Here is a 23,044-nt window from a genome sequence, read left to right as displayed (position 1 = left end):
CAAAAAACTCACCATACCTCTTACTAAATATCTCAGAATGTCTAATTTCCAAAAAGGGGTCATTTATACTGTCCTGGCTATTTTGTGGAACTTTCACATAGACTAAATAATATACACTGATTTGGGTTATTTTTGTCACAGCAATGAAGAAGCAGTATACATTTTAATTGTTTGGCCTAAAATTATGAAGAAAGATTATTTGTTTGCCATATTTAATAACAGAAACAAAGAAAAACATGTTTTTGTTTTCAAAATTGTAAGGATTTTTTTGAGTAATTGTCATTCAAAGCGTGACAGCGCTGAAATATGAAAATTGGCCTGAGCAGGAAGGGGTGAAAGTGTCCGGTATTGAGGTGGTTAAACACTCACCGGTTGATAACATTCAAATAAAATAATCGAGGTGGCAATGTGTTACTGGTCTTCTTTCTAAAAGCTTTGTTGAGGATGTGGGTATTTTTAGCATAGATATATTAATACAAGATGGAAAATATAGTGGTTTGGTTCTGTAGCACTGGCCACCCACATGCCTGGTTTTTTTTTTTTTGTTCCTTTTTTTTCTTCAGACGTTATGCTAGGCTCGCTGCCTTTTAGCACCACAAGCTGACTGATCATCTAAAATCTTGAAGAAAGGACAATGGTTTGGTGCTCATGGGAACCTATTCAGTATCAGCATTTAGCAGTGTTAGTCCAGTCACACAGCACATTGTTGTACTTTAACATGAAATAAAGTGACATTAGGCCAGGTGCCTTTGTTTCTCTCACAAATGCGTTTGCAGTATTTATGATAACATTATGGATATGTCAATCTTAAAGTACTGAATTAAAAGCACTATGCCTCTAAAACAAAACCAAGCCAAAACAACCAAAGCTTTGGCACTTCCTCAGTGTGCTAAAGCCTACCTCCATTTCTACCTCTTGCACATTCCTATTGGCCAGTAAGGCAGCCCATCATAGTGATGAGCCAATAGGAATGTGAGAGAGGTGGGACTTCCTGTTGAGCTTTTCTTGTCAGAACAGCCTAAAATATTCCTCTGTTGATGATTTTGTAATGAAATAACACAGGTAGTTTTATAGACCAGATGAATCATAAATGTTTAATGTATCGTAGATTACAGTACCTTAAAAAAGAATTCATACCCCTTGAAATTTTCCACATTTTGTCATATTACAACCAAAAATGTAAATGTATTTTATTGGGATTTTATGTGATAAACCAACACAAAGTGACACATAATTGCGAAGTTGAAGGAAAATGATAAATGGTTTTCAAAATTTTTTACAAATAAATATCTGAAAAGTGTGGCGTGCATTTGTATTCAGCCCCTTTACTCTGATACCCCTAACTAAAATCTAGTGGAACCAATTGCCTTCAGAAGTCACCTAATTAGTAAATAGAGTCCACTTGTGTGTAATTTAATCTCAGTATAAATACAGCTGTTCTGTGAAACCCTCAGAAGTTTGTTAGAGAACCTTAGTGAACAAACAGCATCATGAAGGCCAATGAACATGGTCAGGGATAAAGTTGTGGAGAAGTTTAAAGCAGGTTTAGGTTATAAACAAAATATACCAAGATTTGAACATCTCAAGACCTCCTACTCTCAAACTCTCTCGTCTCCTCCTCCCATGCTCATCTCCAGGATTTCTCCAAGAGCCTCTCCCATCCTCTGGAACTCGCTACCTCCACTGGTCCGGCTATCCCCTACTCTTGCTACCTTCAGGCGATCCCTGAAAACTTATGTCTTCAGGGAAGCCTATCATGTCTCCAACTAATCTCCTACCACTTACATCAGCTCATCCCCCACAGTTACAACCTTTTGTACCACCTGCCCCACCCTATTAGATTGTAAGCTCTTCTGAGCAGGGCTCTCTTAATGCTCTTGTATTTTATTGTATTGTTACTTTATTGTCTCCTTTTATATTGTAAAGCGCTGCGTAAACTGTTGGCGCTATATAAATCCTGTATAATAATAATATAAAATACAGCATTTCTGTGAAACACTCATAAGTTTGTTAGAGAACCTTAGTGAACAAACAGCATCATGAAGGCCAAGAACATGGTCAGGGATAAAGTTGTGGAGAAGTTTAAAGCAGGGTTAGGTTATAAACAAAATATCCCAAGCTTTGAACATCTCACAGAGCACTGTTCAATCCATCATCCGAAAATGGAAAGAGTATGGCACAACTGCAAACCTACCAAGACATGGCAAACCAAATAAACTGACAGGCCGGCCAAGGAGAGCATTAATCAGAGAAGCAGCCAAGAGGCCCATGGTAACTCTGGAGGAGCTGCAGAGATCCACAGCTCAGGTGGGAGAATCTGTCCACAGGACAACTATTAGTTGTGCACTCCACAAATCTGGTCTTTATGGATGAGTGGCAAGAAGAAAGCCATTGCAGTTTGCAAGAAGCCATGTGGGGGACACAGCAGCAAACGTGGAAGAAAGTGCTCTAGTCAGATGAGACCAAAATTTAACTTTTGACCTAAAAGCAAAATGCTATGTGTGGCTCAAAACTAACACCGCACATTACCCTGAACACACCATCCCCACCGTGAAACATGGTGGTGGCAGCATTCTGTTGTGGGGATACTTTTCATCAGCAGGGACAGGGAAACTGGTCAAAGTTGATGGGAAGTTGGATGGAGCCAAATACAGGGCAATCTTAAAAGAAAACCTTAGAGTCTACAAAAACCTAGAGACTGGGATGGAGGTTCACCTTCCAGCAGGACAACGACCCTAAACCTATAGCCAGAGCTACAATGGAATGATTCTATCACATAAAATCCCCCCAAAAATATACTTTTAAGTTTTTGGTTGTAACATGGCAAAATGTGGAAAAGGGGTATGAATACTTTTTCAAGGCACTGTATGCCATTCTTAAGGCTTGTACACAAGGTTCTCCAAATGGATATCTGCTACTATTTCCGAATTCCTGCTTAGTGCTTACAGACACCCATATTCCTTGGTGCTGTCAGAACTCCAGCACATTACATTTTTTAGAGATTCAGATAGTGCTTTTGTATCCAATGTCAGTGTGGTAATCTCCTCTTGAAAATGTTAGTTGCCTGGCTGAGTCACTGATTAGGAATATCTTTGTGGATCAGGAGTACCGATTTCACTTTTTGCATACTTCTTATGAAGCAGTGACTCAGTAGTGACTTAGTGACTCAGGATCAGCATAACAATCGTATAACTTGTATTTTTAGAAGGAGGTCAGCAATGGAAGTCCACCTACTTTACTTATGACAGACTGGTTTTAAACAGTTTTTAACTAATTTCAAACAAGCCACTTTACTCCACATTACAATTTGATTGTCATCCCAACATATAAATACAGTAGCTAGCAGTGCACTCGTGCCTTGCAGTGAACCACGATGCACATAATGTGTACTTTGCTGCAATGTGTTTGTGTTGCGTTGGGAGCCCATTCCAAATGAATGGGCTGCCTTAATACACATGCAATAAAACAGCGCAGCAAGAGTTGCAAAGGAGCTCTCAAACTTGTTCCTAGTTTCAGAGGACTATTTATTGCTGGGATATTATTTACCTCAGTGTGAAATGAGGGCATCATGTGAAGAATACACTATTTGTTGCATTTCACTTTAGCCTTAGCAAATCAAGCCCAGATTCCCTTCACCACAGTTCTGACTTTAGTAAATCAAGCTCCCTGCGTATTGCTTGACAGACCTTTTTTTTTTTTTTTCAGACTGTTTCTTCTGCCATATCTGCAGGTGCTGGATGTGTCCTATAATAACATCTCATTAATTCCAAATGATATCTCTAATCTCAGGTAATTGTGCATTTTTATTTGTTTGTATATGTTTAGTAGAATGAGCCACATGCTATGCGGTTGCAAGAAATACAAAGCTTGTGACAGTTTACAATCTAAAAGGGGTGATCAAGGGATACAAAAGGTAATAACTGTAAGAGATGAGCTGATGGAGTAAGTAAAAGTTCAGTTTATTGGGTGGAGGTGGGATAGCCCTCCCCGAAAAGATGGGTTTTTGGGGATCGCCTAAAGGCGGACAGAGTAAGGCATAGCCGGATTTGGGTAGGGAGTTCCAGAGGATTTGAGGCACTCTGGAGAAGTCCTAAAGCTGAGCATGGGAGGGGGCGACAAGGGGGCTAGAGAACAGGAGGTCTTGAGAGGAGCAAAGAGGATGATTTGGGTAATATATTGTGATGAGATTAGCGATGTAGCTCATGGCAGAGCTGTGAATTGCTTTGCATGTAGTTGTTAGGATTTTGGATTTTTTAAATAAATTTGATATTTATTTATAAATGTTAGTCATAAAAGCTAGCCTTAAATTATACTTTTCTTTGCCACATTAACCGCTTGCTGACCGCCCCACGTACATGTACTGCGGAGCAGCAGCTCCTACAGGCAGAATAACATACAGGTACGCGATTCTGCACTTTCGGGTCTGCGGCAGACTGCCGGCGACCTGCTCCCGCTGTAATTGGACACAGCAGGAGCCAGTCAGCAGGTCCAGTGGACCCGATGTCCTGTGGGACCTGCCGATCGTTCCCGAAAGAGGCAAAATGGCGGTCTGCCTATGTAAACAAGGCAGATCGCCGTTCTGTGACAAGGCAAGACAGAGATCCTGTGTTTCTGCTAAGCAGGAACATGGATCTCTGTCTTCCCACAGTTAAAGCATCCCTCACACAGTTAGGAAGCACTCCCTAGGGACACATTCAACCCTTTGATCGCCCCTGATGTTAACACCTTTCCTGCGAGTTTAATTAGTACAGTGACATTTTTTGAGCACTGATCACTGTATTGGTCGCTGGTCCCCAAAAAGTGTCACTCCTCCTAGGTTCACACTGTAGCGATGCAGGAACCAGCGCGATTATATCCACTGCGGGTGTCAATACAATGTTAATGACACCCCCAGAACGGTTCACAGATCGCAGTGCGAACCGTGAACACGCACAGGAATCAGATCGCATCAGATCAGGTGAGAACATTTCGCAGTCCCGCTAAAAATCACAGATCGCTGACATTACTAGTAAAAAAAAAAATTACATAAAAATATCACATAGCTTGTAGATGATATAACTTTTCTGCAAACTAGGGATGCACCAATGCCACTTTTTTGACACTGAGTACGAGTACCGATACTTGACATCATGTACTCGCCGACACCTGATTTTGGTCATGTGACCATTTTTTTTGTAAATAATGAAAAATTACACATTTTCACCATAATATGAGGAATTGAAACGCAGTCAAAATATTATGAAAGAAAACATGTTTATTTGCTGGTCAAAAAGCTGTTAAAGCGCAAATTGCACAGAACATGTTATATAAAAAAATAATGTCAATGTCATTAATGACATGTACATTGCAAGTTCACAATGTTTAGGCATGAGGAGAAGCAAGAACAGTACAGTACCTCAGTCAACTCACAACACAAGACATTATTTATAAAATCTCAAAAACCAAAAAAAACACGTGTTTGTTTCCAGTTCAACTTACACATGTGTAAGAGAAACTCATTTCACAGACAGAACATTCCAGGATGGCAAGGATGTGTGTTAGGTTGGCATGTAGGCTGCAGTAAGGCCTCATGCACAGCTCAAAGCCGCTGCTTCTCCAGGTGTTTTAGCTCTTTTGAGCTTTTTTTTCCTCTACCCGTTACCTCTTCCCCTCCATGTTAGCCTATGTGTTCATTCATGGCCATTGGCCAAGGAACACTATGCGGTTTCAGAAGTTTAGTGGCAGGGCAGCTTACAGGCAGCAGCCAGAAAAAAAAATCCAAAGAAATTGGAAATGGAAATCTTTGGATTTTTTTCTGCCTGTAAACTTTCCTGCCACTAAACTCCTGAAACTAGTGTGCAATGGGCTGACATGGAGGGGAGGCGTTAACAGGCAGGAAAAAAGCTCAAACTCCTTGAGGAGCAGATGCTTTTAGCTGCATTGTACAGGCATTATGCCTTGAAAATGAAAAGCTCAAATTTCACACAGAACACATGAAATATCATCATTGTTGATGACGCCACGTATAAAATAAACATCACAAGTTAACATCATCACATCAACCAACCCAAGCGCAATACAGTTAAATAATGTTAGGCCTGAGGAGGAGCAACTGAACAGTACCTCAAAACTAACATTATTTTGTAAACATTTTTTAAATAATAAAAAAAGTGCTAGCTTCTAGTTCAACTTCTTATGAAACACGTGAAAAAACATTTTTCACCGACCAAAATTAGGGTCATTCCAGGATGGCAAGGCCAAGGACTTAGCAGCAGTAAGGCCACATGCACAATAAAGCGCAAAGTAGCTGCTCCTACAGGCGTTTGAGCTCCCTGTTTTTGAGCCTTTCGTTTGCCTGTAGTGTTAACTCTATGCCGATCCATATTAGGCTATGTGTCCCCCATCCATTGCACATTGAACCACCTATAGTGTGCAATGTGCACACCATAGGTGATTCACTTTTTCACTTAAGGAAAAAGGTTGTGGCATGGAGTTAAAAAGGCATATTTTATTTTTTTTTAAAGGCCAACATGGAGTGGAGTTAACAGGCAGAGGAAATGCTAAAAAAAAAACAAAAAAAAAAACGCTGAAATGCCAGGTGGAGCAGTTGCTTTGAGCTGCAGCGTGCAACTGTGCATGATGCCTTACAGTTGGACAGTAACAGGCGGTAGATTACTTTTCCAATTCAAACGCAAGTGGCAAGTTTTTTTTAAAGAAACACAAGAATCTCTGCATGTTCAGTTAGAAGTCGGTTTCTGGTGTCAGTCAGAATGTGTGACGCTGCACTGAACAATCTCTCACTTTCCACACTACTGCAAGGAGCTGAAAGATATTTTTGTGCCATTTGGGCTAGAGTGGGAAATCGCAGTTTATTGACTGCCCAATAGAGGTTTGTCCGAACGAGGCACAGTGACCTCTCCAAGATATGCTTCTAGTTGTATGGTAGCAGCTGTGGGAGCACTGTTCTCAAATGTAGATGAATAAGCAATTTCTTGAAAAACACTGTCCACAGTCACACCGGTACCTGGCTATTGCTCAGTATGAGGCCTTTTGGTAGCTGGTTTCTCAAGCACCGCAGGCATAGCTGCCTGCGCCTGTAGTACTTGTACAGAAGATATTTGTTGCATTTCCAGCACGAACATCTCTTTGGCCTGCCAGCATCTGCATTTTAGAAGAACCGATCTTTATACCTAGAAGAAGAAAAATACAAGACATTAGACGTCATGCAAGCAAAGCAACAACTGTGGAAGCCTGCTGTAGGGGCACTGCTAGAAGAAAAGGTTACGGCAGGGGACACAGCAAAAACAGTTGTCTGGCTTGCTCTGTGCAAAACCATTACACAGAGGCAGAGCAGGTAAGTGTGTTTGTCATTATCGATTTTGTTTTGTGTTTTTTATGAAGGTGAGATTTACAGTGTTATCACTTGCAAATTTTTTTTTTAATGCAAGCAAGTGATAATAACACTGTAAAATATCACCTTCATCCAAAAAACAAAAAACAAAATCATATCATCAATATTCAAAAAAACAGTGCAAAAAAGCAGCCAGCAATAATTGATTACCTTGGATCGAGTAAGGTAGCGATGCAGTAAAGTGGATTTTGCTCCATGTCAGAGAACCGTTTCTGCAAAGCACCAAGCAATGTGTTCTTCATCGTTTTAACACTGTGGTCCTCATCCACTTCTTTAGATAATAATCGCTGTAGCACAGTCACTGCAGGAATTACATCCGAGGCAAAAGAATCTGAACAACTCACATGCCGAGTCAACTCTTCAAAGGGAGCCAAGATGTTGATCATCTTCTCCATGAGATTGACTGATTTGCAGTGATCGTTGCAGGCAGCTCATGTTCTGACACATATACTCCAATGGCCCGTTTTTGCGCTATTGGAGACTGCAGCATGTAAAAAGTGCTGTTCCAGCGAGTCTGAACATCTTGTTGAAATATTTTAATGGGTTGACCAAGCTGGATCTGAATATCTTGCAGCCGAGAATATGCCAGGTTTGAATGTTTAAAGTGCCCAACTCTTTTGCGCCCAACTCCCACAGCCTCCATAATGCTGCGCTGTGATAAAAGCCCCTCTGAGACAGCCAGCTGCAGTGTATGTGCCAGACATGAAAGACTCTGAAGACCAGCATCTTGTACACCTTTTATCATATTTTTGCCATTATCACGGACTACCACATGGACAGAACTTTTGGGAATCGCCCAAGTGTCAAGCATTTCTTCTAGTATGCTTCTTATAGCTTGGCCTGTGTGAGAACCTTGAAATTTATTTGCGTGCAGCATGACTTGGTGCAGAGTGAAATTGGTATCAGTCCACTGTGCAGTTAAGCTAATTACAGACATGGGACTCACACTACTGCTCCAAATGTCCGTGTTGAAACTGATAACCTTTATATCCACCTGTAGCGTGTTGGTAATGTGTTTTTTCACTGTGTTGTGTAATTGTGGCAACATGACATCTGTGACATGACGGCGGCTGGGAATTTCGTACTTTGGGTCCAAAAGATTCAAAGAGTCGACGAAAACCCACATTGTCAACTATTGATAGTGGCTGATCATCAAGAACAATGAACTGGGTAACTACTATAGAAATTTTTTTAGCCCTTGGGTTATCCATGGAAAATTTTTCACGTCTGGCAAGGGTTTGCTGCAGTGTCAGCTGCTGAGTGCAAGAGCTAGTGACAGCTGTAAATTCGCCATGCTCAGTCTTGTGTTTCATTTTGAGGTGTTTTATGAGATTACTGGTATTATAAGAACTAACTTTTGAACCTCCTCTGGATATTTTGGCAGAACAGAGTTTGCAGTCTGCAATGCGTTTGTTGGTTTCATCAATTTTAAAAAAACTTCCAGACAGCTGACATTTTGCTGGCAGTGGCATCCGTTTACATTGCACTTAAAGCCAGAAATAAGTAAGTCTCTCCACCTTAAGGGGGAAAAAATGAGGAAAATGGGGAAAAAATTTTGAGCCCAAATGTTTTGTTTTCTGATTTTTTCACACATGATGACACCTACTATTTTTTAGAATAATGAAGCTGCTCTCACCGGTGCTTGTTGGTTGTTCCTGCTGCACCCAGCATCTTGGCATGGCCAAGTAAACCAGCGGGGATGATGACATCCATCTGTCGGGTACAACGGTCGGTATCTCTACAATACAAAAAGCAGAGGCTGGTCTCAGAAAGGCACATGCAGGAAAATGTTAGGCAAGAGACAATCAAGATTTATGTAACAGCAACACTCATTTGCCGCCATGATGGACATGTTAGGCAACAGAGACAATGTGGGACACTAGCTTAATTTATGCAACACACACAAACACAGGCCGGCCCCCATGCTGGACAGTGGACATTATGTTAGGCAAGAGAGAGAGAGACAATGTAGGACAAACTAAGTGTAACACAGGCCGGCAGCCATGTTAGGCAAGAGAGAGACAATGTGGGACAAACTAAAATATAACACAGGCCGGCCGCCAAGTTAGGCAAGAGAGAGAGAGACAATGTGGGACAAAACTAACTTAAGTATAACACAGGCCGTCCGCCATGTTAGGCAAATGATGATGCAAGCTAGTAGTACTGTACAGCAATCGCTGGCCGTGGGACACATAAGAAGAAAGCAAGCAACAGTTAGAAATAGAGAAGAGCACTCACCGGCCGCCATGAGGGGACATGGTGTAAGGAGGACGCTCGCCACGTGGGGCAGCCATGTAGCAGGCGCAGCAGCAAAACACATGTCTGTCATGAGGGAAACCACACTCACCGCCGCGTGGAGGCCGCAACCTTATCCGGTTCCCGAGCTTCGCCCAAGCTGATGTCACTTCCGGTATCGGTTTCTGGTATCGGTGCATTTTCACGAGTACCGATACCCCCGAAAATGCCAAGTATCGGCATCGGTATCGGTGAATCCCTAGTGCAAACCAATCAATATACGCTTGTCAGGATTTTTGTTACCAAAAACATGTAGCAGAATAGATTTTGGCCTAAACTAATGAAAAAATTAGATTTTTTTAAATTTTTTATTGGGTATGTTTTATAGCAGAAAGTAAAAAATATTGTTTATATATATATATATATATATATATATTGTCAAAATTGGCGGTCTCTCTTTGTTTATAGCGCAAAAAAATTAAAACGCAGAGTTGATCAAATGCCACAAAAATAAAGTTTGATTTGTGGGAAAAAAAGATAAAAATGTATTTTGGTACAGTGTCGCACGACAGCGCAATTGTCAGTTAAAAATAGCACAGTGCCATATCGCAAATAATGGCCTGGTAATGAAGGGGGGTAAATCTTCCGGAGCTGAAGGGGTTAATGGGCTATGGATTTTTTCTGTTTATAATGATTTGTAGTAGAGATCAATTTAGAGGAAATTGCACTGGCCCAAGCATTTAAATGCTGTGTTGCACATTGTGTCACAGGAAATAGCTGTGCGTGGTGCTGGAGAAGGAACAGAGTGTCACTTGCTGTACTATGTAACAATGAGGTAAAAGGCAAACAGGAAACAGGCTTACCTCTATTCTGCATCATTGCTAATAGATTTAATGTCAGGGCATAGATAGAAATAAAAAACTGAAGAAGAAAAATGTCAACTTCGGATTCCTGTATAAATATCAACTGGTGGCTCATCAAAACAGTATCGTACTAAAATAAGTATAATAACTTCCCTTTCCTGATTCTTGTGCAAAGGTCTAGACAGGGTTTTAGCAACGTGTACTGGTCGGCCTTTGCGATAGGAACGTGCTAGTGTTTTAGCTCAACAACTCTCACTGGGAGTAAATTTGATTAACTGTGCTTAATCTGCAGACTGTAAGTGACAGAGATAAATAAAAGGCAATATCCAATTAATTATGGATTAAAAGCAGACAAAAAGCTACCTGAAGGTTATCTTTATTGTTAATCATAGACCCCCATCCTGGGCACCAGCTGATTGAAGGTGTCAACTTGAGTTGTATTTTAGAGCTCTACTACACTACTGGGCCTCCTCAACCTATTAGAGCATCCCAGCAGTCAGTAACAGCGCCCCCATTAGCTTGCAGGATATTTAGTGTGGCAGAGCCCCAAGACTGAGCTAATGTCTCAAGCATCAGTCCAGAATGTATGTGTCTGGAATTTCCTGGATGCATAGAGAAAGATTTAGCTAAATGTAGAGTGTTTTGCAGGACAACGGTACTCTTGGTACCAGGAACATGTTGAATAGCCCACCTTGTTCAGCTTGGACTCCATCAAATACACCCCAAAGTACTTTTCATTTATATTTAGTCTATTTATATTGCCAAGCCTGTGTTGGCTTGTGTTGGAAAACAGAAAGAATTTACCAAGCATACTGTCTCCTGGCCATTGAAACTCATCCATGCTTCCAGAGAAGGCTTCGCCTCACTTGTCAGCAACTAAATATCATCTGATTACAGCAAGGAAACTGATCAGTCTCAATTTTATATCTGCTTTGAACATGTGAAACTAGCTTGAACTCTCCCTAAAATCTACATGATGTATGCGCATTTGGCACATGCTGATCAGCATTTGTAATTTTAGAGAGTCATTGAACAATTAAAGTGTATCTAAAGCCAACTATTTTAGTTTAGTTTTGATTAGAATGCTGATGGGTTAAGACCCCTGTCATGTTTTTATCTGTGTCCCCATCAGGGAGATACACTTTCTGTTTATCCCTGTGACCACTATCGCATGGAATGAAAGTGAGGGAGAAACCAAATTTATGAGATGCCATCAGAATAGGAGTGGGGAAATCTTTCAGTGGGGACACTTGTTCCAATGACCCCTGTCTTATGAGCGAGCATACCTCATTTTAAAGAGAGTACATCTCACTTCCTGTTGTGCCTTGGATGTGCAAAATTTATTTGCCATGTGTAATAAGTGTATAGCACGCACAGTATAAATTTTACAGTGGGTATGGAAAAGAATCACCCCCCTTTAATTTAACTGAACTTGAGCAGTTCTTCTAGGAAGTGTGGGCAAATATTGCAAAGTTAGTAGAGACGTATCCCAACAGACTAAAGGCTGTAGCTAAAGCAAAAATACTGACACAAGGGGGTGAACACCAAGAGTATCCTTTTTCCAACTCAGCAATTTGGTTATTGAATTTTTAAAAATTTTTCCCTGACACGTTGGTGTTATATCTTTCACTTGGATGTTATAAGTTGCACTTAGTAAATACAGCTAGATACAACAAAAACTGTAGCTGTCTTCATTTCAGGCTACAAAGCAACAAAATGTGATTATTTTAAAGAGGGTGATTATTTTCTATACCCACAGTATGTGCTCAAATAGTACCCAAACCAAACAAGACACTTTTCTGAAGATGAATTATATGTGCTAAATGAAGACGCTGAATTGTTACCTGTTTTGTTCTCAATTGAAATGGTCCAGAGAGTGTAAGAATGCTAAGGGGATGGTGGAAATAGGAGAAGGTGGGGATGCTAAGAATAGGATTGGAATGCTGAGGAGAGAGTAGAAATGCTAAGGAGAGGGTGGAAATGGTGAGGAAAGGGTGAGATTGCTAAGGAGAGGGTGGGTAAGCACAACTTGGGTGGCCTTGAATATATGTAATCTGCTGTTTCATTGCAAGTTAAGGAAGTAAATGTGTTAACTAGTTATATATAATGATTTCAACAGATCCTCGTTTTGAAGCAATATCCTGCTTTTTCTTTAGACCAATGTTTAATGTGAGTGTTTTCCAATCCTAAAAATGTTTTGAAAAATAAAAATCTTAGGGCTTGTTTACATGAGTGGCACAGTCTATTTCCTCTGTGCTTTTCAGCCTCATTGGGATTTTCTTTTGATATATCTTGTAGCAATGTGGCCCCATTCACTTAATTGGGTTGTGTTTGGCAGCAATACCCCATGCTAAACTCGAACTGTTGTATACTGCCACAACCTTGCCAGTATGTACTAAACATGCTCCTGACCATGTTCACTTGCAGTTTGGTGGTAAGGGAGTTGAAAATCTGTGGGTCATCTGCCCATTTTTATTATCCTCCTGGCAGCCTGTGTAAACAAGCCCTCAAACCCTAATGCCTGCGATTCCTTCAATGCAGCTGGTGTGCATTGTCCCATCAAAAAAAAAACTGAAATGTGTTTTTTCTTCTTCAGTATTATGTTGTAAATAATCTGTATTTGTCTAGATCTTTGGAGTTCCTGAATGTGGAAGGTAACAGCTTGCCAGCAATGCCTTGTGGGGCACTAAAACTAAAGCTTAAGCAGCTACGTGTAGGCAACAACCGAATGCACCCCCTGTTCTGGAGAGAGAACACCCACATCCAACCACAATGTCTACTTGACATAGCTGCCATGGCTTTTGCCAAAAACAACATGATTCGCTACTTTGCAGACATCCCCAGTGAAGTCAAAGAAATACTGCTCAAGTAAGTGATATGCAGGCTAGAATTTGAATATGTAAAATCAAATGATGCAGGATATAGTTTTTTTCAACAGGCCTTTTAGAATTGTGCTGCACATGTAATACAGTAATTATTTATTTAATGCACTCAGGGGACACAGATCATCTTCATATACATGATGATAGGGTTATGCTACCTTTAGGTGAATGGACACTGGTAAAAAAAAAAAAAAAAAAAGACAAGAAATACCCTCCTAGGAATAACCCCTTCCCATTAGACAGGGCTTTAGTATTTTTCTGCTTCCTGGGCTATTTGACATCAGGCTTCAGTAGCTAGTAGTAGTTTGTAAAGCTGTTACCTGGTCTTCGGTTCACACTTTTCCAAGGTTTTACTAAGTGGATGTTAGAACCACTAGGAACGCTACTTTTGGTTAGCGTGTTTTGTGGGCTGCTGCGTAAGGTACTAACCTGTTCTGGTTTAGTTGTTTTGGGCCAGTTGGCTTGTTGCCATCTTGCCCTCTGTTCGTATTCAGTGCTTTGGGACATCCTTATCATCCATTCACCTGAAGCTGTCAGCATAACCCTATTGTCATGGCTATGAATATGCTCTGTGTCCCGTGATGTGCTGCAAAAAAAGGATAGAAGGCAAACTAAAAATCCAATTTTTTGCTTTGGTGGACTTCTAAACACTAAGCTACAGTCATGCAATGCCACAGTGTACTTGTGTTGCACCCACCTTTTAATCCTAATTAGACTTGGGTGCAATAAACGATGTAAATAAATTATCAGGCAGTTCTCTATTTTATACAGCTTATGAGAAGTTTGTTTCCCAACAGTTTCCTATACCCACTTCTCAGGCAGGTTTATTGAAAGCCAAATTTATGCAAATAGGATAAGCCAATAGCTATCAGTCTGAATTTACTGGTAATTGTCTTGACTTCAGTAATCTGAAATCTAATTGGTTAATATGGATTTCTCTGCATTGCACATCCTCATGTTTCTGTTGCTCAGCTTGAGGGAATGTGTAGACTTTATTTTTGTTTTGGATAGACCACGAGGGGTAAAACTTCAGTCTGTTTTTCTATTTATTGCCCATTTTTGCCCATTTATTGCCCATATTTTTGGGCTTTGGTTCGAGTAAGGAAGGGTTAAAAGCCCTAGCAGAGTATTTTTTCTACCTGTGTCATGCTGATTTTAATTTTACTTTCTGTCTGTGCAAGAAGTGAGAAGAAATCTCCCAAAATGTCACCTTTTAGATGGTTTCCCTTCACCTTTTACTTTTAGAATTTCCTTTAATTTTCTGCCTGGTGACAGTAGTCACTAGGACAAATAGAGGGGGGGTAATCTCCCCAGGGGGATACAGACTGCAATAGAAAACTTGCAAGCCTAAAAAAAGTTTTTACTTACACTTTATTGAATTAACATTTACCACTTGCCATCCACCTTCAGCATGTATATACTCGGCTGCGCAAACCGACATACCTGTACGTCGGTCTGTGTATATGGTACTGCGGGCGTGCATGCGCGCAGCAAGAGCTCGCTCGCGGGTCCGGCGGACTCTATGGCCACCCGCGATCACAGGAAAGAGAGCCAGAACGGGGATCTGTCAATGTAAACAAACAGATCCCTGTGCTGACAGGGAGGAGAAAGAGATCAGCTGTTCCTAGTGATCTCTCTCTTCTCCCAGGCAGCCCATCAGCCATGCAGTTAGAAACACCTCCCAGAGAACACAGTTAACCCCTTGATCGCCCCCTAGTGTTAACCCCTTCCCTGCCAGTGGTATTTATACAGTGAACAGTGCATTTTTATAGCACTGATCACTGTATTGGTGTCACTTGGGGTCAGATTTGTCTGCCGCAATCCCACTAAAAATCGCAGATCGCCGCCATTGCCAGTAAAAACAATAGAAAAAATAAAAAGTCCCTAAATCTTTCCTCTATATTGGTTTGCGCAAAAGTTATAGCATCTATGAAATAGGGGATAGTTTTATGCCATTTTTATAAATTTTTTTTTTTTTACTAGTAATGGCGGCGATCTGCGATTTTTATCAGGACTGCGACATTATGGCGGACACAGCGGACGATTTTGACACATTTTTGGAACCATTGGCATTAATACAGCGATCAGTGCTATAAAAATGCATTGATTACTGTAAAAATGTCACTGGCAATGAAGGGGTTAACACTAGGGGGCGATCAAGTGGTTAATTGTGTTCCCTGTTTGTGTTTCTAACTGAAGGGGGGATGGGACTGTGTAGGGGAAGAGTAAGATTGCTGTTCATACTCTGTATGAACAGACGATCTGTCACTTCTCCCCTCCAGCGGCGCGCGCCCCTAGTGGCCACAGGGCGAAGCAACGTAACATAATGTCGCTTCGCCCAGCCGTGCCATTCTGCCGCAGTAAAACTGCGGCGGCTGGTCGGCAAGTGGTTAAACATTACATTTATTTTTACAGGGAGCATCACACAGCTTCATTTCGTTTTGGATAAAGCAGGGAATGGGGTATTTGCCCTTCTGGTTCTTTACTACCTGTAAAGGATTTCTCTCCCCAGTTGCTAAACTTCTGTGACAACAAGAACTGACCATCCAGATTTCTTATTCTGGGCCGTATTTACCTTATATTTCTATAAAGAATGGAGCTTGCAACACATTAATACTAATGTAATTGTCCTCCTAGTGGTGTTTTAAATTGAATATATGGGGAATATGCTCCAGAGAGCAGAACCCCACAAGCCATTGCTTTTACTGGTGTTCAGGAGGAGTGGTCCCCACGCTATCCAAAAATTTGTGAAGTTTATTTTAAAGGGACTCTGTCAAGAAAAACAAATTCCCACAAAAGGTCTATCTGCAAAAGAAGTGTCCTGAAGTAATGTGTTGTATTCTCAGCAGACTTCAGAGAAAGGTACCTCTTCAAGCGAGTGGCATTTAGTGGCATAAAAATCTGGAGAGGTAAGTATTTACTCTCTCTCTTTTTTTTTGCAGGTAGACCTTTTTTTCCTGACAGGGTCGCTGAAGTAATGGCCTATAAAAGGGGGGCATTTCTGCACAAACTTTTGCACAGGAAAAACCCGCTGTTGTCTTTCCCACTGACTGAGCCAGTGTACAGATACTCTAAAGTATTATCGAGTTATGTTATCCTTATTTTCTTTTTCACTTAGGGTTAAAGCTTGCGATTGCTGCAGGGGAGCCCTGTCAGGTGAAGGTCTGCGCTTTATCCGACCTTGTGAAAAAATCTTTGGGATCCGCCAGCTTCCATTCATGTTTCACGCCTGCTCACCATCTTGTTACAGAAGCTTCATGAGCCAGACAGAATCTCTTACTAAGCATCTCTACGAAAGCTAATATTTTTGATATTGATATTTTAAGTACTGATCCCTGGAGAAAACCAAAGTCCTGGTATATCAAGCACTGGTCTACTTCTTCACTATAATACCAATAATAAATCATAACCATGTGCAGATGATGTATATAAACTGCGGGTGCTATTAATTACTTAAGAATATAGGGCTTGTTAAAGAGCAGTGATGCTCAAAAAGGATTTCCTAGAGCTCTGCCTCACATGCAGTATGGTCTTATGAGAATTGAGCATTCTCTGGTCCTGACCTGCTCAGCTATGCAATAAAAAAAATGCAGCAGCTACACAAAGGAAGATGAAATCAAATGTATCTGTACATTTATGTGTTTCTCTGTCAAAGCCATTGGAATTCGACTGTGCATTTTATTATTAATCACCTACAGATCATAAATGTTATCTTTTACGTGGCTTTGTTAAATCCTGAAACCATTACTATGCTTAAAGTGACTAGTGTCAAAGTGACAGTGTCTGTAAAAAGGCCCCTCCTGACCCAGTGATATTCGCTGCTCATGCTGCTCCTTCCACCATCACATATGGCAAAAAATACCTGATGTTGACTAGAGTGAGAGCCTAGAGGGTGCAGTGACATCAGCCCCCTTGTCAGTGCTCTGACCTAGCAATTGGCTGCTGGTTGAGATAGAGGACGAATTGGCAGGGGATTGTTTTAAGAGGCAAGTATCACAAGGCATTTTCATAAACACTGTCAATTTTTCTTTAAATGGGAAAAGTGAGGATATTCTGAAGATCTGTCTTGTCTGAGCACTCAGGATTACTCATGAGGCCTTTTTTTTCGACATGTCACATGAGCTTTGAAATGCATTGTGTAGATTTCTACAGACAAAGTGAAATAATGAGGTGTATCGATTATGTGTAAACCCCAGACATGACATATGAACAAAGCATATCCCTCTATAGTGTGTTCTTGTCACAAGTAAGAGCCCTAAGTGTCATTTCTGTCTGCTTCTTTGTTCCTGTGCTAACTGTATAAATCACCTCTGACAAGTTTTCCTGACACCAAGAGAAAAAAAGGTGACAGGGGAGGGAGCTCCAGATGATTGACAGCCTCAGATCTGTTCCTGCGTGCCGTGTGAAGGGGGTGTGTCCCTTCCCTCCAATTTTATCTTAGATACCAGTCCCTATCAGCACATGATGATTTATTAAAATTTATTTTGACCTTCTCTGAACTTAGCCTTCAAATGATAAAAGCTTGCTTGTCTCGTTTGTTTTTCATAATAAGATGCCGAAAAAGTTTATTATTGCCTATATATATATATATATATATATATATATATTGTCTCAAGATCTCCTAGGCTGAGGAATATGAGGAAACAGCATACAAAGGAAGTTTCTAAACCGAACCACAAAACAACTTGAGTGAAAGCAAGAGAATGACCTTAACAGGCGATGTGCAACTCCAGACAGAACTGTGACTTTAGTGATGAAGGGGGAGTGTTGAGTCCCTGAAATATAATGGCTAATTTTGTGATCATCTATCAGCTGCAATAAAGACTTACTGAATTCACATTTTACTTCTACCACTTTTATCCTTTTTATGCTCTTGATATTTTTATTAAATTCAGATGGGGCTTAAATTGGTAGCAGGTTTTGATACATTTATCTTTATAATGTAAGGTTTCATGAGAAAGAATAGAGAAATATTAGAAATTGTCCCCAGTGCAAATTGAATGTATTTTTTTTTTTATCAAATCCTTTTTATTATTTTATATGAAAACAACAATGACACAATACAGACAAAACCACAAAAATAGAAATCACACCAAACCCCCCCCAAAAAAAACCCAAACCACCCCCCTTCAACAAACCACCGCCACCCCCCCCCCCCCCACTCACTCAGAGTATATATGACACACAAAAAAAAATAGCAATATCTAGTATTACAAAGTACACAGTACCCATTGGTTGACAGTCATAGATTGAAGCCATCTAGACCAGATAACATCAAACTTATTCAGGGAGTTCCTTATGGAATATGTATGCTTTTCAAAGAGAATGATCCTATTGAGATCTACAATCCAATCGGACACAGTCGGTCGGTGGATGTGGAGAGGTCCACTTAAGAGCAATCTGTCTACGGGCAACAAAAAGTGCGCGCCTTATAGTATTACCAATAGGGGAGGTGTAGATAGAGGTATCACAGTAACCCAATATACATATAAGCGGTTCAACCGGAATATTAATATCCAATACCCTATTTAACCCCTTGCCGCCGAGCGTACGCAGATACGTGGCCTTGGCTTTCGGGGGTTATACCGGGGTGATGCCTGCAGCTGCAGGCATCATCCAGGTACTGTTTTTTAGAGCAGGCGATCCGCTTTCCAGGGATAACAACCGAGCAGCTAAAAGCCGCTTGGTTGTTATCCCGGAGGAGCGGGAGGGGACATCCCCCCCCTCCCGCCGCCGCTCTTATCAGGCTTCCCGATCATCGATCCACCACTTCCGGCGGCTAGCGAGAGACTGTCACGAAGCCGGAAACTGCTTCGTTCCAGTCTTCTCTCTGTAAACACGGAAGTGACGTCACAACGTCACTTCCTGTTTACTCGGCTACCAATGGCGTGCCGGTTTTTAAAAAAATATAGATTATTCAGAATCATAGTTTTCGGCGATTTGAATACTTTGAAGTGCAAAGGAGGGATTTGGGGTCTTTTAGACCCCCGATCCCTCCATAAAGAGTACCTGTCACCACCTATTACTGTCACAAGGGATGTTTACATTCCTTTTGACAGCAGTAAAAGTGATCAAAACATTTTAAAAAAAAAACACAATGTAAAAAAATAAAAATAAATGAGATTTAAAAAAAAAAATTTTAAAGCGCCCCCGTCCCCGCGAGCTCGTGCAGCAAAGAAAACGCATACGTAAGTCGCACCCGCATATGTAAACGGTGGTCAAATCACACATGTGAGGTATCGCCGCGATCGTCAGAGCGAGAGCAATAATTCTAGCACTAGACCTCCTCTGTAACTCTAACCTGGTAACCGTTTTTTTTTTTAAATGTCACCTATTGAGATTTTTAGGTACCGTAGTTTGACGCCATTCCACGAGTGTGCGCAGTTTTAAAGCGTGACATGTTTGGTATTTATTTACTCGGCGTAACATCATCTTTCACATTATATAAAAAAATTGGGCTAACTTTACTGTTTCGTTTTTTTAAATTCATGAAAGTGTCTTTTTCCCCAAAAAGTTGCGTTTAAAAGACCGCTGCACAAATACAGTGTGACATAAAATATTGCAACAATCACCATTTTATTCTCTAGACTCTCTGCTAAAAAAATATACATAATGTTTGGGGGTTCTAAGTAATTTTCTAGCAAAAAATACAGATTTTAACTTGTAAACACCAAATGTCAGAAATAGGCTTAGTCATGAAAGGGTTAAGGTACCAATCACCTCCACCCAGTATCTTTGAAGTTTTGGACATCGCCACAAAAGATGTATTAATGTACCTGTGTTACCGCATCTAGCACAGGCTGGCTCAGATTTCAGTCCAATTGAACAGAGAAACTGCGGAGTTCTATAGACCCTTTGGAGAATAAAAATCTGGGTCAGTCTATGTGATGGAGAAAGAGACACCCTGGACAGGGACCGGAGGACATCGTCCCAAACCTCCTCAGAGATGGGACCAATATCTTTCTCCCAGCCAGCCCGAGAACGGATGGGGAAGTTCAATAGGAACCCATCTGACAGTACCCTATAAGTAACCGAGGTGAGACCCTTTGTTGACCCTGCCTGTACTATTTTATCTAAGACAGGGATAGAGGGGAAAAATATCTTAGCAGAAGAAAACTGGGCATGTAGAGCATGTCTTCATTGAAGGAATTGGTAAAACCAATTGGATTCTACAAAGAACTCTCCCCTCAGATCTGCAAAAGATTTAAGTAAACCATTCTTATATAGCTGAGCTAAAGTAGTTATTCCTAATTTTGCCCATCTCCGAAAGCCTCTAAGAGCTGAAATTTGGGGAAGTCTATCATTTTCCCATATGGGAGTGTATCTAGTGGGATATGAGACACCCAGCATTTTTTTAACTGTATCCCATACTTTACAGATTAACATACAAGTGGTCATATCAGCGAGCGAGACACCCCCTCTTGCACCATCTAGGACAAAGAGTTTAGACCGACCCTTAAATGCAAAAGAGAATAATCGTCGAGCAGGAAAGGATATCTGTTCAGACTCCCATCCAGCAAAATGCTGTAGTTGGGAGGCGAGAAAATATAACCTTGGATTAGGAACTGCCAGCCCACCGACATTTTATGTATTTAGCCCAGTTCTAGATTCCTAGCCTAAAATGTAATCGACAAAATACTGTCAGGGACTTAGGAGCTAAATTGAGGAAAAGGACCTCCAAGGTAGTATTCTCAGGAATATCGAGCCACACCAGAAAGGCAGAGGGAGATTAGGGAAGTAAACAAGTGGCTGAAGAGCTGGTGTAGTAAGGAGGGGTTTGGGTTCCTGGAGGACTGGGCCGACTTCTCGACTGCACCTAAATGAGGAGGGTGAAGATGGCCAAAAAGTTAGAGGGGTTTTTAAACTAGATGATGGGGGGGAGGGTCCAGAGGTAGAGATAGCCAGCGCGGAAGATATTCCAGAGGGTAGTATTGGGGGCATTAGTGGTAGGTTGACCAAAGCACAAAAACACAAGGTAAGTATAGTAGCAAGTCCTAGTTGCAATCTCAAAACACCCAATACGAGGACAATATGCGACCGGTCTAAACTATGTGGCATGTTCGCCAATGCCAGGAGAAGATGGGTGAACTAGAGATACTGTTGTACGAGGAGGATTTGGATTTTGTGGGAATTTTAGAGACCTGGTTCAACAGCTCTCATGATTGGCTGGCAAACATTCAAGGGTATACCCTTTACCGCAAGGATAGAGAGGGTAAAAAGGGGAGTGGGGTATGCCTAAATATCAAGAATAATGTACAAGTGAATGTGAGAGATGACATCACTGAGGGAGCTAGGGAGGAGGTGGAATCCTTATGGGTAGAGCTCCAAAGGGATGAAGCTAAGGGGAAAATAATACTGGGAGTATGCTATAGGCCCCCTAACCTGAGGGAGGAAGTGGAGACAGATCTCCTATCACAATTTGGATTAGCAGCAAGGATGGGAAGTGTTATCATAATGGGGAATTTTAACCACTTCCCGCCAGCCCACCGTCATATGACGTCCTGGGCTTTGGGCGGGTATATCTGAATGATGCCTGTAGTTACAGACATCATTCAGATATTGCCGGTTTCAGCCGGCGAATCTCTACACCATAGGAAGGATCATAGCGGCCGTTCCGCCGCTTGATCGTTCCTATGGGAAGCGAGAGGGGACTCACCCCCTTCCGCCGCCCTCCGGTGCTTGCTCCGACTCACCGTTACGATCGGGGAGGCGGAGAGCGGATCCGCCGGCTCCGGATGTAGATCATAGAGATTTCCGGCGGACCAGATGGTCGCCGGAGTCTCTATGATCGTCGGAGGCCGGGCGCGATGTTATGACGTCACGCCTGGCCTCTCCATTCAAAAAAACGCCGCCGCTTCGGCTGGGAAGCGGCGATCGTTTTATTTTTTTTTTTTATTTCTGGCTTCCCAGCCTAGTAGTGAGATATGGGGTCTTATTGACCCCATATCTCACTATTAAGAGCACCTGACATGTCATATTGCTATTACAAGGGATGTTTACATTCCTTGTAATAGGAATAAAAGTGATCAAATTTTTTTTTTTTCAAAAAATTGTCAAAATAAAAAAATATATATATAATTAACAATAAAAAAAAAAAAAAATTTTTAAAGCGCCACTGTCCCCGTGTGCTCGCACGCAGAAGTGAACGCATACGTAAGTCCCGCCCACATATGAAAACGGTGTTCAAACCATACATGTGAGGTATCGCCGCGAACGTTGGAGCGAGAGCAATAATTTTGGCCCTAGACCTCCTCTGTAACTCAAAACATGTAACCAGTAAAAAAATTTCAAGCGTCGCCTATGGAGATTTTTAAGTACCAAACATTGGCGCCATTCCAGGAGCGTGTGCAATTTTGAAGCGTGACATGTTAGGTATCTATTTACTCGGCGTAACTTCATCTTTCACAAAATGCAAAAACATTGGGCTAACTTTACTGTTTTGTTTTTTTTTTTTTAAACACAAAACAGTTTTTTTTCCCCAAAAAAACACGTTCGAAAAATTCCTGCGCAAATACTGTGTGAGATAAAAAGTTGCAACAACCGCCATTGTATTCTCTAGGGTCTTTGCTAAAAAAACATATATAATGTTTGGGGGTTCTATGTAATTTTCTAGCAAAAAAATGATGATTTTTACATGTAGGAGAGAAATGTCAGAATTGGCCCGGTAGGGAAGT

General features: G+C 41.2%; 1 protein-coding gene across 3 annotated transcripts in view; it reads left to right on the top strand.

Annotated features, from left to right (window-relative positions):
- LRRC63 (leucine rich repeat containing 63) overlaps positions 1-18,209 on the top strand; it is a 71,352-nt gene extending 53,143 nt beyond the window's left edge. For all 3 annotated transcript variants that reach the window (XM_073614144.1, XM_073614143.1, XM_073614145.1), the window contains 3 exons: positions 3,706-3,789; positions 13,117-13,356; positions 16,489-18,209. In XM_073614144.1, the coding sequence (XP_073470245.1) occupies positions 3,706-3,789; positions 13,117-13,356; positions 16,489-16,672 (508 nt within the window). In that variant the 3' untranslated portion in view covers positions 16,673-18,209. The remainder of the gene's footprint in view (positions 1-3,705; positions 3,790-13,116; positions 13,357-16,488) is intronic.
- Positions 18,210-23,044: the final 4,835 nt, after the last annotated feature.

The sequence above is a fragment of the Aquarana catesbeiana genome, linkage group LG02 (genome assembly GCF_042186555.1).
Source record: "Aquarana catesbeiana isolate 2022-GZ linkage group LG02, ASM4218655v1, whole genome shotgun sequence".
Lineage (NCBI taxonomy): Eukaryota > Metazoa > Chordata > Amphibia > Anura > Ranidae > Aquarana > Aquarana catesbeiana.
This window is presented reverse-complemented; position numbering and strand designations above follow the sequence as displayed.